We start from the raw sequence: 16,851 nt of genomic DNA on the forward strand, positions 1-16,851 counted from the left end.
TCACCTCTCCCCTTCCCCACCACCACCATCACGTTGAAAACGTTGTGTTCTCCCTTGAATTAACATTTGCGGCTCTTCCCAGCCCTCTCTCAACATCACATCCAAGATGGCGGCGCAGCCGATTCGCTTGCGCTTCTTCAACAATATATACGCCTGTTCTGCAGACTTAAACAGTACGTATCTCCCCTTTCCTGCGAAATATTAAAAGATTCCCCAAATGCAACAAAGTCGTGCTCAGGTGGTTTAAACCAGAATTTTAATTTTGCTTTTTTGTAACTAAGGTCCCAAATCCCAATAAGTAACATTTTTTTTGTAGTCACGCCCCTTATTCATCAGTTATTTGATTATAAGTAATCGACTTCTAGATCGAAGAAAATAACTGGTGTACATTATTAATTAAAGCTACAAATATGTACATTATTAAGTAAAAACTTACTACTATATCTTAAATACAACTCGACCCGTCTTGCTTGTATGGGCAGCTGCACTTTACCAACCTCGTTCCCAGGGCTTTTCAGGTCGATTCGTCAATCTTTACTCGATCGACACTCGACCCACGCGCGACCGATATGTTCATGGGCTGTAGAATAAGAGCCGACCACTGGTCTACCGAACCCATCGACCGTCAATCAATCCACCCAACATTTCACCGTCATATTTCAGACGCTTATTCGACTTTCTGTCTTTAGCCAACCAATACATATCTGTAATCTGTCACTTGATGTTCATATTTAGGTTAATGTTGAAGCGACTATCGACTGATACAGGACGACATTTGGTCGATGTGCCACCGGTACTTGACCGATAAGCTACCGATACATCGGTCGACATCAATGGAAGCTGGACCTATTTTTCGGTTGGCCGGCGGTCAATGTGTCGGTCGAGTATCGGTCGAATGTCGATTGAGTCTCAACCGACATACCGGTCGATATGTCGATCGAGGTACCCTATAAGATACATGATCCAGACAACTTGGTTATCAGAGGTTTCTCAAACGTATCATGTTTTTCAAAGGTATGCATATGATTGAAGGCATGAGTTCATTACTAGTTAATAAATTAATGAGTATTTTTAACAACCACTACCTCTATCCACACAGAATGGAGTTGAACGTTCCCGTATAAACAAAAAAAGTGGGAACGAGTTTAAATGTGTTTAAAATGTTCAAATTACATCATTATATTTAAAATGTTCAAATTACATCATATTTAAAATGTTTGCCCCGGCACCGTCCAAAAGATTGTCCACAACGTTCGGTAGTAGTTAATTAGCTAAGTTTGCAAGGATGTCTTTTTCTAGTAACCGGTTTGTCACTATAACCTATGGGGTAACTCAGTACTACATAATGCCTCTCAATTGCAAATTTACCCATCGGGTTTTTTTTTTTTTTTTTCATTTACAATACCTTAACATCACTGTTGTGTTTAGTAATAGGGAGCTTAAGCACGCGCGTTTTTGAGACGCGGACGGTAACCGGAAGTGCGTTGTTTTCCCTTTTAACTTGTCTTCATACAACCACGTTTACATTGTTAAGTATCTTTTCTCCATTAGAACTGATTAGTATAAAAGTCTGGGAGACGCCACTGTCCTGGCACGCGAAATGTTCTCTTCCGGTTGCCGTCCGCGTCTCAAAAACGCACGTGCTTAAGCTCCCTAGTTACTAAGGAAATATTTGCTCACGTCATTGTTTGAATTTTTTTTCATTAGCATGTGAGTTTGCTCACGGAAGACATTTGTGCTATTTACAAATGGATTTCAAAAGTAAAAGAACTTGTTAAAGTTAGTGAAATCTCCAGTTGTAAGCCTTTTAGATTTGACAACGAGCCATCCCGTTATTAACCATCAAAGACTGAACAATTCTTGGGTGGCAAAAGCGCTAATGTCGCCAACGATCTCATTCACTTTGTAAAATTTCGAAGTGATTTTCAAAGCATCGTTGCTCCGAGATTATTTGGTATATTTTGTTCAAATTTTCAGAGATAGCTAATTGTGCAATGCATTTTCAAAATTCAGTGCCTTATACTCGGCTGAGTGATTAGAAAAACGATAGCCTTGTGTAACTGTGGCAAAAATGCAAACAATTGAAAGGTTTCCTACTTAGATTTAGCAATGAACGTTTTTAAGAAGATCTTTCTCATAACGGGTTTCACGATTGCGGGCGCGCCTGCTGACATCATCCTCCAGTTCCCTGCTGATGATATCATTTTGACAAACTTACGACACGCCTTTGACCAAGCATTTAACACCAGCCCCGTTTTCTTGGCTGAAAGCGAAGTTTGGTACCATACTAACTGAATGGTGGGAAAACATGGAATCATGGGATAAGGAAAAAAAGAACACCTTCTTATCTTACTGGATAGCCATATTGCCATATGTAGAGAAGAAAATGCGGGAGTTCGTAGGTCTTATTGCCAATATTTGGCTCGTCTACCTTGCACATGTAGTCAGAGAATACTGGCTTGTGCATGTTTCACACTGAACACGGCAGCACCAAATAAACTTACACTTGCATTTGATCTGTTTGGATTGTTCCACCGTTTTGTGTTTAAGTCTGCAAGTTTCGCATAGACCTCGGCATTTGCTCGTGGAGGCTTCGTCACTTCGGCAAGTCCTTCCCAGCATCCCAGGCGAGCCTACAGTATCATTTCGCAGACAGTAGTTTGGAGAGGGTTCGAGATAAACAAGCCTTTTGTACTTGTTAGAGATATCTCTCAACTGTCTGTTTATGTTTTCCTTAAGTTTTTTGTTTATGTAAGAAACCCTCGCTGCATCGTTGTAATTCTCCTTCAGCATTGATCCAACTTTATCAAAAGCACCCAGCTCCTTCCAGCAAGTTTTCAGGGTGCAAGTTGATGTTACACCATGACATTTACATTCTCTCTTTGTGGTGGAGCGTAAAATCTGTGATGGAAAAAAGAAACAAATATTTCAAACTTTCTGAAACAGAAACGGTCCTAAAAGATACATCAACTTGGTTGATACGATTAGTTGCCAGTCCTCTGGCTGAAATTTGATCCATTCTTTCGAGAAGGTAGCCTAAGACTGGAAGAAATCTTACTGGAATAATATTCCAAGTCATTCTACAAGGAAATTGTGTACCATCACTGCGGGAGTAAATTTGGTATGAATCTATTGTCGTGCGTGTGTTCTCTTCTTCCACATAACCTCAAGTTTGGGTAATTCACATCGTTGTCAGGACGACGTTCTCGTAGACTTCGTCGTCGTGCATGTTCCAGATCCCAAAATTTTCAAGTTGGCGGCGCCCAGAAAAATTAAAATAAATAATTAAATTAACAAGGGATTCCGAAGTTCTTTTGTTTTGGATAAGGGCACATCTTTTGAAACACTTTAAACAAAATCGACTGCGAACATGTTTTCTGTGGTTTCTTTTAAAATTTTAATTTTTTTTTTTACAATTGGAGTGGTGGTTCTCTTTAAGAAGATTTGAAAAACGCAGTTGTTGTCGTATAGGATTATACATTGCAAGCTGTACGTGCCGAGATATATATTTTTAACGCAGTTCTTTTTTTTACCAATTTACACTATTTCAACTCATGATTCAAATTCTATGACAGTTTGGAAATAAGAAGTCCCAAAATTTGTGGGTAATCGCAGCGTGAGTCAACTGTCGGCAACAGTTGGTTCCCGACAGTTGGTGGAGACTGGGTTTTCTTGGAGTGTAATTTCTATTCTGAAGCGATGCCTGCGTTTAAAATCGTTGCAAGAGTTTTTCGCGCCATGAACAACGCTCACAACATTCGGGCCAAAAGTTCGCAGTTTTTTAAAATCACTTTCAAGGAAACGCGGAGTTTTCGCAATCATCACGGTATACCCATTTTAAAACAGAATTGTGCCTTAGATCACACAATACAGATTTTAAGCAGAATAAATTTTTTCGAGTAAGTAAAAAATACAAGACACAAGGAAAAAGGATGAAAAAGTAGCCCTGTGATTATTATGGAATTTTCGAACTCTCAAATCTTGATGAGGGGGCGCTCCTAATCGCGTGATTTGTCCCCACGAAAAAGAGTGCAAAGGTTCAATTATATTTTGCCCTTTCGCTGGCGGTAGCAAAATAATCCGACGGATAGTCACAGAAACCTAAAGGAACTTAACTAGTCTCCAAATCTAAAGGGCCGAATAATCTCTCAAAGGTTTTAGGTAGAGTCCTCCAATTATTTGTTTGAATTTCATTTTTGAGTCATAATTATGGCAGATACATTATATGGTTTAGATTTAAGATTCTCTTGTGAGGGTATCTTGGGACCAGGTACAGAAAAATGGGTACCAAAGCCCTCATCTCACAAAAACTCTTTCGTTTTATTGGGAAACGTTCCTCAGAGCTCTACTTTTATATCCATGAAAAACAGCCAAAAACGAGAATTTAAATTAAAAGATACCCTTCTTCCAGCTTCATTGTTATGTAGGTTGAAAGCTCCTCTGGCGTCATCTTCATTTTCCAGTCTATCGATAAAGCGCCGGGTCACCTTTTCTCCATATTTAATATTATCGCTGCATCCACCCCATTGCCAATCATCATTGGGTTTGTGTGTTTTCTTGATGATTGCGCAAGTACATCCGGGTATCTTTCCCTTCTTGCATTCTGTCGTGATTTGGTGCGTGATGGCTGCCGCGCTAATGGCGTGGACGTACGCAGTTTCTCGAGTAGCTATCAAAAAAAAAAAGAAAGGAAACTTGAGGGGTTGTGTTACGGCAGTGCAGCTCATTTTGTGTACTTTTACCAATTACTCAGTGGCACCTACTCGCTACGCAACTAAACTTAACCTAGAAATTACTTTCAAACAGCACAAATGTGGGCGGGTTTCAGTTGGGATGATCCGAAAAACGATCATTGATCCAAGATCGCTCAAATAATGATACATTAAAGGAACCGAAGAATCCCTTCCCAGAGTGGATCCATCAGTTCCTCTGATGCACCGTGATCCTAGTGATCTTGGATCAATGATCTTTTTTCGGATCATCCCAAAGAAACACCCTGTACAAATCAAAGCTTCCAGCCAAAAAATTTCTGATCTGGTGAGCACAGGTATACTAAGTCCCAAACAACAGAGATAAACTATTGCGTCCTTTTGTATTTGCTATTTTATTGAAACCTTCCTTCATTGTTTAAGCGAGTCTGTTATTTTTACATGTACGTTTCGCTTGATTCGCCAGTTGCCAGTTTTCAGTCGCTGAATTTGGCTAAATTTCGTGACATGCTCTATTTTTTCGCTTCCCCACAATTTATGTCTAAACTTGGGTTCAATATTCCCATCGCATAGACGGTATGATCTCAGAAGTTCTTTTAGTAGTATTTGGAATTACGACGAGAATATTTTGAAGTTTAATGAATTACGGGCCTGGGTTATAGTGAAGCGACTTGCTGCCGAAATGGAAGACTTTTAACAACTTTCACCCGGAAGACCAAGCTTTCTGCAAAATGGTTTACGGTCGTCTCGCCACCACAAACACGCACCGACGACACTCACTCAGTCATCTCGTCATCACAACGTTATCATCAGGCGTCAAAGGACAAGGTACACTCAGTGGTGCGTTGACCGATAGTGAAACATTCTCAGTGATGGCAAGACGCCTAGAACTCTTATCAACATAATATACAATCTCTGGTGAATTCTTCTAAAGTATTCAGGAATTTCAATTTAACTTGCTACCGCTATATCCCAATATCTATTCAGTCACAGGTTCAGCCAATACACTCGTCGATTAGCACTGCTACTCGCATGTATTGTATATATTGTAACCAATGGGATACCATTATTTCTGCCAGTCTAATGAGTCGTTCTCAAAATTTGATGGGTTATCAGACAGCATAAGAAATATCAAAATTAGCACGCGAACAATATTCATCCTTGAGTTCTGTCAAATTATTTTATGTGTTCTGCTGAACTCAGTCAAAAAGCTGTCCTGTTGTTGGTCGTGAAAACTGCTGGACTTTTGGTGAGTTGTATTCAGCCATTTTGGAGTACAAACGCGGCAAACTTAACATGGGATCCTCATAACTTGTAAAATCGCAATACTCACAAACAAATAAGCTAATAGAGAAAACTTAAAATAGCACCGGAAATAAAGCTGCAGCTGTCAAACAGCAAGTGTAAATACACGAGACTTGAATCATCGAGCTAAGCAGCAACTTAGGTTAGGCAGCTGCGTAGAAAGCCTGGGAAGAAACGAGAAAAGCTGAACTGGGATCGATTGAGTTGCACTGATCGATCGCAATCACACTCTTCGAGCCCGAATCAAGCTTTAGCCTGCCCAAGCCGAGGCTTTCTCCTCCGAACTGCGTTTCTGCCTTAGTGCGACGACCGTCAACTTTTCATATATTTTAAATGTCATTTGTTCGTTCACCTCTTGTAGCAAGTGTAAAATTTCACCAGATTCACAGTCGACGTAAACGGGATTAGTGTAATATTTGTTTTCCCTTTGCACGCTAATTAAGTTGCCATAACTGTTATGATCAAGTATTGTTTGACTTCTGCAGTGAAATCATCAACAAAGCTATTTTACGGCAATCAACAAAAGGACAAAAGACCACAAGCAAATTTATCGACTGCACTTTGATGTTCCGCTTGTGTGGGAAGTGGAATTCGAAAGAAGCCTCCAATTCATTTTTGACGCCCTATCGCAAAACAGACTCAACTTTTTATCCTATAAACTTAGATGTCTTAAATGCTTTAGACATGTTTAGCTTTGCTTTTAGATAGAGATCATTTGTACACAATATCAATGCAGTGTTGACGAACAATAAAGGCTCTTTTGAAAAAAGTCCAAAACTGATGAAAATATTAAATGACACATGGCGCATTTGCTTCTTGCTGAAAAGGGGACGGAATTAATTGAAGTGGCGCCACAAATTTTACCCCAAATGTTTAATACCTCATTTTTTCATATTAATATGCTGCACCTCTGGATGGACTTGATTAATTAAAGTCTTTTTACGACTTTGCTAATATCAACTTAGCGGCACGCAATGGTTACATCAAAGCATAAAAGAGACTAAAATAACACAAAAAGAAATCAAAAGAGCTGCCAACTAAATAATGGAAATGACGCGAATTGGTACCGTCCAGGAAATTCTAGTAGGAATGAAATTGCTTTAACACACTGAAATATGCAACTGTCTGCGATTTAGAGAAATTTAACCATTAATTAATTGACGTGTATTCGTATACTTAAGAGGGGGTAAGCGAAGTTGCAAGATCACCATCAAAATTCTTTTTCGAAAATTCCTCTAACTGCTGATAGCTCAGTACATAAAGGTCAACAACTCGATTCGGCGTTCACGCGGCAAAAAATAGGCATTTTAAAAATGCTTTTGAATTTCTCAGCGTTAAAACAAACTTACCATAAGGAAGTGTCGTTTTCAAAAATATTGGGAGTTGTTTATGTACATTTTTGTAGCGAAGCGAACAATTCCAGATTTCATTTTTGAATTGTTTTTGGCATTCTTGCAGCCCAAGATGGCTTCCTGTCTTAATGATGTTTGACAACAATTGGTATGTCTGAAAAGAAAACATAACAAATAATAGTAAATTCTTGCGCATAAAGGGGCGATCACCTTTAACAATTATTGAATTTGCCAACAACAGGTGTCAGTTACACAAGCTGGAGAAAAATTTGTGAAATATTTCCAAAGCGCTTAGAATTTGTTTTTTTTTTTACAGCGTTACGGCACAGGCTTTTGCGAACTACAAGCTCTCAATTTTGGTCTTCGATTCGTACAAGGCTACGCGCTGTTGGCTTTATTAATGGCTTGATTTGAGAGAAAAACCTGTGTGCAGAGCGCTTCCTTCTAAAGTACGTGTCATGTAAAGAAAACAACAATTTCCCAGATATTTCGGCATTGTCATATTGTCTTATTTTCAAGCGATATTGTCTTTATGACAAGATTTAGTCTGAGAAAGTTTTAAAATGGAACACATCTTTAGTGGTACAGGTAGCAATTTTGAGGGTGCTATCGTCCGCTTGCTTTAAAGAAAGCGACTGTTGGAGCAAGACCCTCGCAAACGTGATGCTCTTAAGTTAAGTAGCTAAACCGGATTTAAGGACTTATACCTCTTGTCCAAGAATTCCATCAGACCTGTTGAGAGAATGAGAGTTCGGCGTTAAGGAGACCACAACGCCATTGTTAGGAAAATGATTCGTAGTACCACCTAAATGAGCTCTCCCAAGTGCAATATAAGACATTTCATAAAACCACAAAATGATTTGATTTTTTAATGGTCGACTAAATGGACTCATCCAGAAACGCTGTAAGACTTGTTTACTTGGGGAATTAAAATGGGAAATGGCCTGAAAACCGCTTCCTATAGTATTATAAAATACATGTTTAATCACAGTAATGATTACATAGAACACTTTGTGTGAACGTTAAAAATCGTCAATGTTTTTACACCCTTCAGTGTAAGGAAATCAGTTGTCTAGGATCTTACGCACTCAAAATTAACCGCAGTCATGTTTGGAATATGAGTGCAGTATCTTGCCTTGTTTTATGCGACTTGAGTTACATAATTCGGTGCCCATTTTAAACAGAGCCATTCAGTTGTTTCGTGTGTGCGTTAGCCCGCAGAAAGTAAAAGAAAAGTGAAATTCTTATTTTCCGGATAAATATCCCTTCATTTCGTTTTCAAGTGTTCATATTTTTATCTCCTTCATTGCAACAGGGAGAGTGCACTATTTCAAATTTTTCAGGCCCATCAGTATAGCGGAACAATAATGTTACGTCAACCTGAAGCGTAGCGAGGCCCCGCTTTCTCGAGTCTTCAGTTTAGCTCAATGGCAGAACATCCGAACTACCAAACGAAAGGTCACAGGCTCGACTCCCACAAAGGAGGCCTCGAATTATTTTCCGGGTGTCCTGGTGTCACCAGAAGAATAAGAATATATCTCTTCATTTCATTCACTTAGATTAAAATTTTCGTTCTCGTTCTTTCTATATCAGTTTTCGTTTCACATGGTTGCATAACAAACAAACGTAGATAGATAAAATTAACTTTCAAACTAAAGGTGATATTGAAGAGCTCTTCAAGCAATTGCAGTGTCAGTCGACAGTGTCACACTGGAAAAGACAAGACGCACTTTGCACTGACCAAACACGCTCAATAACTTTTCCTTTAGATAAGTGAAATACTATTTGTTGAATAATCTAATATAAGGCAAATCTCGTATGGTCACTAACTCATTCAGCATATAAAATTAACTTACTTGACTTGGGCTAATCCACAGTCTATCAAACCCAACGAGACTATCACCAGAATCATGGTAAGAAAATTCATGCTTGGATGTGACAAGCTCCGGCGGACGGTCTGTGTAGATTTAGATGAAAAAATGCCGCTTTAAGCCTTGTGTCGTCCTTTTACGAAGCTGGCTAAAACAAACAAAGTCATTAGCAAAACAATCTTTTGTGCAAAATCCACATTAAGTGGCTGAAGGTGTGAAATGGCGGCAGCGCTTGATGGATCACGGCTTTAAAGTCATAATAGCAATGATATCTCATTAGGATTCTAATCTCCATATATCTAAGCATTGATATGGTGTCCTTTGTCATAAGCTCGAAATGCCTAAGGCAACATTCCGGTTTTTGGTTTAAAATTCGCTGATAATTCTTTTGCACAGAATTTTTTGCGCATTTTAAAAGTTTTTTTTTTTTTGACGTCATGAAAGTATTTCAATAAAAAGAAGCACTTTGCCGAGTCTGTATTGGAGAATACCTTATAATTGACCGACAGTTTTTGGTTTCCAGTGTTTTAACCAAAGTTGTTTTAACCGGAAGTCTATCCGAAGACTGAAACAATGCATTTTTGTGTTATAAAGAATTTTATCAAAAAAACCGCAAAGAAAACACCTCGTAACCTACGAGAAGACATCACATTAGGAATTGGCCGAACTCAGGAGACCCTTGGTTAGAGGTCGGTGTTAAGATCATACCAGTGCTCATTTTATTGCTATAATAATAATAATAATAATAATAATAATAATAATAATAATAATAATAATAATAATAATAATAATTACTGACTGCGATGCAGACTTGAAGACAAACGGACAGAAACAGTGACTTTGAACGGAAAAAATACCAAAATTGAACAAAACTTTACCTTAGCCTTCATTTCACTGTTCTTCTCCGACTAACGAAAATGCAGAAATCGAATAAAACGACGGGCAGCCAAGAGTCCACTTCAGTAGAAAAGCGATTATGGTTTTTAATTAGGAAACGCTTTTGTTTACAGCACTAATCAACAATAATTTTCTGACATGGACGGACGCGGGGTTACCTACAAGGGGCTAGATCAGAACGGAAATTGAAAGGAAAAAACGAAAAACCAAACAAACAAACACCAACAACATCAACTACAGACTCCAATGGAATATTATTTAGTCGTGTTTGGAGTTCTTGATCTGAAAGCAAAATCAGACGTGGGTCAAGCCTAGCGGATCGTTAACATTGCTGATTGCGAAATAAGTTTAGGTCACGTCCAGGCGGCAAAGGTGGGAATTAGGTACAGCAAAAATCTTAAACGTTTCCGTGGATACGTGCCTTTGCAACTTGCCCCGAAGGGGATAGAGTATTTATCTTCGAACTCTTGGACTTTGGTCAAATTTTTTTCCCTGATTGGCGACTGGAAGTTTCAACATGGTGGGTCCAAGTTCATGCAGCCGTGATTTTGAAGATGCATTCCATGGTTTTCGGCTGACAGAATACAGAACCCACAAACATTAAGTAAACAGCAAACCTCTTGTTAGTTTCCCGTTATATGATTAGAAGTTGGCTTTGTTCCACAAGTATCAATTTAGAAATATCCGCTTTGATAAAAATCCGTAGAAATGAGCCGAAACTATCCAACAAGTAAGTAGTTTTTAGACAGGCTATTTTCTGGTACCGTTAACCGCAGGGAAACAATTAATTTGCAAATATTCAACTTGCTTACGTTTGGGTGTTCTAGATATTAATAGCATGATTTCGCACCGAACAACCAAGCCCTAGTTTCAACTTTGAAGTCGTACCGGAATTTGACAGACTCAACCTTTGCAATGAATGATACAAGCTCTTTAAGTGTGCCTTCGTTTTTAGCCATATTGCCAGTGAAATATAGGTCACTAATATACACTACTTTTTAATTAACTAGTACATTAGCATACAAGCCGCTTCAATTCGAACAAACACGTACAATACATCGCCATTTAATATGGTAAATTGAGAGAATCGTGGATGATTAAAAGTTCTTCGTTTAATACGCTATTTTTCTCTATTGTAGAAAAAACCAAAATGCTATTTCTGGGAATTTCGCAAGAGGAATCGATTGGAACGAAAATTTAAGTAATGAAAGCTATGGAATTTCGACATTTCAAGAAAACCTTTTGAAACCAAGTAATGGATTTTTGTTGAAACTGGACGGGACCGGAAATTTTCTACCTTTTGAATTGGTCCAATCGCACTCGAGCCTAGTTCTGCTTTCTCTAAAGATCCTGGCTTGCAAATAAAATAGCGGCACTCAGCTTGAGCAATGACAGGCCCCGTACACACGTATATATATCCCGATATTTTCGAAAACGGACACTTTTTCCGTCACCGTATATAAGAAAATCTTCGTCCACAAGGAAACGTTTTCGAATCGTATTTGCCCGTCCACATGGATACGCGAAAACGACCATGCGTGCACGTGCCCAAGGTATCTCGAACCTCTGATGACATCCCGGCTTTTCAACACGGTACGTTTGTCAAAAAAATCTACTCTCTGGAGAGCTTCTTCAAAAACTGTTGTTTTCGGTGATCGAAAACACCGTATTCTTGTGTTTGACAGGCAAAAACGGAGGAAAACAAACTCCCCGTTTTCGAAAATATCCGGATACGTATAGATAGTCAGAAAATTGTGTTCTATTCGAAAATTAAATTTAAAACGTTCAACAAAACAAGGTTTAAGATCGAACGGGGTGAATCCAAAACAAAGTTAATTTGACAATCATTAATAATATACGTACTGAAGCCAGAACTGTACGTGCTTGCATATATTTCCTAAGAGTCAACTAACGAAACTCAAGTACCTAATCTACATACGAAACAGGAAAAAGTCTAAAGGGCGGCAACACTCACGGATCCTGAGACGACCACAAGCCCTTCGAAAAAGACAATATTTTCTTTTGTTATCACGTGCGCTCGGAATCGAGTCACTTTTTTTTTCTTTTTCTCTCATATTTTGCCTAAAAGTAAGCAAGGAACAAGGTAACCAAGTTCTTATTCTGCAGAAACGTGACATTCGAAAAAATTCATTGACTTGGCTTTGCTTTGGCTTTGGCCGTTTTACCTTGTCAACTCGGATTCCTGACGATCGACAACGTTGGCTGCGGAGGAAGTCGAGTTAAATTGTTTTAAGAACATATCTGAAGTAAATAACAATCACCTTATCAACAGGAACTGGCGATCGTATCGAGTGTATTTGCCGGATTTCGAGTGCTTTCAACAGAACTCTGAGAACTAGGTACTGTTTCTGTTGTTTAGGGTAGACTTTCACATACCGGACTAACATGGCGGGGTACAAAAGAATCATTGTTATTCCAATTAGGACTTGCTAATTAGGTATAATTTTTATGTTTGCTTTGTTCTTTTGTTTTATGGAAATTAAATATTTCGGATCCGGTATATGAAAGTCAACGTTCGTTTTATCTAACTACTGGCCGGAGTTGAAACGACTGTTGCTATATCTGCTATCGGCTTTCCGTAAAGGTCAGACACTAAGTCTGCTTTAAGTTGCAAATGTCTTTCGATTTGGATCAGGATGAGATTAAGGGAATGATATTTGTCGTGCCGAAACTTTAGGAAGGCACGTTTTCAATTGCCAACTCTTGTTAAACAGCTGCACAGAGTCTGATTTCTGGTCAGCAAGTTTTTTTATTCTAGCAACCTTGGTGGGCAGGATATTTTTTTCCCGCCTAAATGCTCTGCAGGATATTTTTTTTCTCTCCTCATTTCTCTGCATTATTTTTTTTCCTGAAAAAGGTGTCGTGTTTACATTTACAGAATGTATTTACATTTACATTGTGGTTATTGCAGTAACAGTTCTAATATGGAGCTGCAAACTTAAAATGTTGTAAGCTATACAAAATCCTTGTTGTATAGCTACATGTCTTCGGAACGTCATTCTTTAGAATCATTTAATGTTACCTAATAACAATATTCTCATGTTATAAAGTGATACTCCACAGGTAGATTTGAAGTGTGCTAGCAACCAACCGTTAAATCGTCGAAGTTCCATTCACACTTATCCATGAAAATTTGAAACCTGCCCACTACATGGAGTGAAACGCTATCTTGTACCTTGCTAAACATAGAGTCCAAAGGTAGTAACGTCATGTTAACGTGAAGCTGAAAAACTCAAATCCCGGGAAGTGAAACAAAGGAGTCAGCACGGTATTAAAAATGGCGTCGCTCTCTATTATGTCGCTTTTTTCCTTCTTCGCAGAAGAAAAGAAATCGATTTAAAAAGGAGAGAATCACTGCAAGTCTGGTCATGTGAGTCTTAAGCTTATCAGCAGCCGAGGGAGTCAACTGCTTGGAAAAATCGCTCGCGAAATGCGACTGTTCCCAGGATATGATGAGTTTCAATTAGTTTTTTTGACAAACTTATTCCCAAGACATCTCTTCTTCCCCGGTTCCGTCCACTCGTATGTTAATCGATTCAAGTGTTTCTAAACACTTATATCTAGCTCTTAGCAGTCTTAAATTAGTCCTTAAAACACATTTCCTACGCTTTTCAAGTGCGGAAAGCATAATACAGCCAACGCAAACTTGCATCTTGCTAAACGTCGGCCACCGAGTAAGTTTTCTCGTCGGTTGTTGATTGAATCGTTTAGCTAGTGATTCAAAAGAACGAAGGCATCGACAGAAAGGGGAACGTATGACTCACCCGGAATATTTTATTGCGTTCTTGGAATGAACTTCCGGTTTTTGGAAATTTACAGAACATGTATATCTCTTGCATTTGCTCATTAAACTTTTTTAAGGGCGGGTTATCTTCACGAAATTAACTTAGGTTGCGGTTTCAACATTCACTTTAGCTCTAGCATCTTTTGAAGTGGGTTGCTTTATGTAGATGTGGTTTTTTATCATGGTTTTCCGTTATCTTCTCGAAATTGTTTTTCACGATCAATAATCGTGTGTATACTTGGATTGTCACAAATGAATAAAAAACTAATTTCCTTTTTTTTGAAATTGAACTAAACTCTTTTTAAATTACCGATTCATTCTTTTTTGGCGTTCTGGTTCTCTACACTTATTGCTGATACGTGCCTATAACTGCTGTCGAATACAAGATGCTGTCTTAAATTCTGTTGCCACTGCGTTGACAAGGCCCATCATCAAAGTCGTTGATTTGCAGTAGCAAAGTCTGATTTCGAAACCCCAACTTCACTCTTGTCATCTATCAACCCACTTGATACAGTATGAATGTATTAACGGGTGCTCTCCTTCGTAGCTCGCTTCAGTGTGTACATGCATATACATGTATGTGAACGGACGGATCCTTCACATTCACAGTAGTGTACGGCCTCACTCAGTTGATTTCTGTGCCGTTCACCAGTTGAAACGAATAAAATAATTCACCTTCAAGCAACGCAAGCGCCAATATTCTTTGAAACTCGCTGTTCTCCAACGGTCGTTACTTCCGTCCAGTTGTGAGCGTTTACTCAGACGTTACGGTCAATCTTTTTCAGCTCACCACTGAGGTAGAGTCCACGGATTTTTCTGTTTCATTCTTGAAATGCCAATGCTTTATTTTCTATGAATGACATTGATTAGACTCCTCACGGAAATTATGTATAAGTACGTGATCTTATGCACCGGCACGCGCCATGACAAACACGGCATGCGTACATAAGATGTTCGACCAGATATTTTCGATGGGGGGGGGGGGGGGGTACTTTAGGAATTTCTGGGTGGGGATGTGCCCTGGCACCCTGAAATCCTTAGCCTATACCAGAGCTAGTTTCAGCTGGATTTTGCTACCCTATACTAGAGTACTGACTCCCCAAATCACTCCTATCCTAGAGTAGCTGTTTTCCAGAAACTGAGATCACTAGCACAGTCTAAAACAAACCCAAAACATTATACCACAATCAGGATTTATTTATACTTGTCCAGCAATGCCAAGCACGTACGTACGCATTATCAAGACAATAAATTGTTTAATTTTAACCAGTATTAATACCACCGATTTCCGTCTGAATCCCGATTTTTGACAGTTAATAATATCAGTAGCGTTTTATGATAGTCTATCTACGCTGTTGAGGCTGAGTCGTGAAAATTTAAACTTGCCGATTTCATTTTTGTATATTTTTGAGTAGCAATTCCTGGTTTCCTTAGTCTGGATTAAATCTTCAACCAACTGGTCAGTTTCGTGAAAAATGATACCCTATTCTAGACCCATACGCTCTGATTTATATACCCTATGCTAGAGTAAACTGCTTGAAAACCATACCCTTCACAGCGGCACATACCTATATAGCGTTGGTCGGGTTTGAAACTCGATCACAGCATAGTTAATCTAGGAACTGGTTATGAAACCCTGGGATTTCAAAAGCAGGAACAATACAGTCGCAATTAGATGTTGAACCGACCGTGACCCTGCACAATCTTTTGTTTTTGGTTCGCAAGTTAATTTCGAATAAATTAGTCGAAGCTTTTGATTGGTTATCCTGCCGAAAAAAGCGTGTTTTTGTCGGGTTTTGTGCAGGGTCAAGGCCAAAAAAGCGAACAAAAACATGAAACAAAGAAACTTGTCGAGTTTCATAACCAGCCTACATCTATTAACTATGATCACAGTAACAGTGTAAGAGAGATTTATAACATGCCGTTTCGAGTGTTAGCCCTTCTTTATAGCGAATCGAGGAATTGTCGGTTGTATATGGTTCAATTGTATGGGAGAGGGAGGAGTTTTGCCATTGATGGAACCTTGATAACATGAACACAAGAAATAAATTAATTGATAGGAAAGCGTTCATTGATTCCGTTAAGAGTGTCTAATAGAGTGTTTTCACGAGACGTCACAAAAGGCCATGTTGGAGAAGTGAAAAAAAGAAAAAAGCGGCCATATTGGAGGAATGAAATATTCTTTTGATAATTGAACTATATTTTTAGAAAAAAACTCTTCAATTTGTTTTAGTATGCAAATATGGCTGATGGTCACACGAGCGAAAACACTCTATTTTTTTAGATTTTGGTGAGTACGGGACAGTATCGGTGCGCCTTGACTAAAAATGAAATACGCATGCAGTCACGGATAAAATCGTAAGTAACTGATGACTTGATCCAAACTTCGATAGTTAAATTTAATATGAAAAATAAGTGAGCTTATAATACCAGAATGCCACAAGCAGAATTGCTTGAGTTCCAGTTGAGGTGTTATATCTTTATAAATATTTGATGTAGTTCCGGCAGCTTCAGTAGTTTGTAAAGGAATGACAAAGAACGAGAAATTAAAGTACTTTTAAGCTTGGCTACGCTCATAATAGTAGAGCGGAGGCAGTAAAACTATAGAAAACGCAGAGTTTAGTGCATGGCACACGGCAAACCTGTTCTTCTAATCACAACGCCCAGGCACACAACTTCTATGCGAAAACTAGGTTTACCGTGCAATTGTCTCAACACAACCAGACACAACGACTTGAGACCGCTTTTATTCCGAAAAGATTCGTTCGTGTTGCAACCGAGTGGCCAAAACCCCCCAAAACCACGAAAACCAAAAAAACCACACTGACAAAATTTAGTCATAGCCTTACAGACAATTAAGTTGGATTTGCATAACCTAGCACGTGCACCAGGCGATTTGCACGCCTCTACAT

The 16,851-nt window shown here is 38.8% G+C and overlaps 1 protein-coding gene across 3 annotated transcripts in view; it reads right to left on the reverse strand.

The window, feature by feature from the left end:
* Positions 1-234: 234 nt before the first annotated feature.
* The window catches only part of LOC138033375 (protein Wnt-8b-like), a 25,089-nt gene continuing 8,472 nt past the window's right edge, over positions 235-16,851 (reverse strand). Inside the window, exons 1-6 of one of the 3 annotated variants that reach the window (XM_068881118.1) lie at positions 10,116-10,232; positions 9,223-9,385; positions 8,074-8,098; positions 7,364-7,520; positions 4,401-4,669; positions 235-2,901 (exon numbers count right to left, since the gene is read on the reverse strand). In XM_068881118.1, coding sequence (XP_068737219.1) covers positions 2,428-2,901; positions 4,401-4,669; positions 7,364-7,520; positions 8,074-8,098; positions 9,223-9,293 — 996 coding nt within the window. In that variant the 5' untranslated portion in view covers positions 9,294-9,385; positions 10,116-10,232 and the 3' untranslated portion in view covers positions 235-2,427. Of the gene's footprint in view, positions 2,902-4,400; positions 4,670-7,363; positions 7,521-8,073; positions 8,099-9,222; positions 9,386-10,115; positions 10,233-16,851 lie in introns of those variants that run through there. The other 2 variants (XM_068881115.1, XM_068881117.1) reach the window with 2 other exon arrangements.

Source organism: Montipora capricornis, chromosome 14, assembly GCF_036669925.1.
Source record: "Montipora capricornis isolate CH-2021 chromosome 14, ASM3666992v2, whole genome shotgun sequence".
NCBI classification, from domain to species: domain Eukaryota; kingdom Metazoa; phylum Cnidaria; class Anthozoa; order Scleractinia; family Acroporidae; genus Montipora; species Montipora capricornis.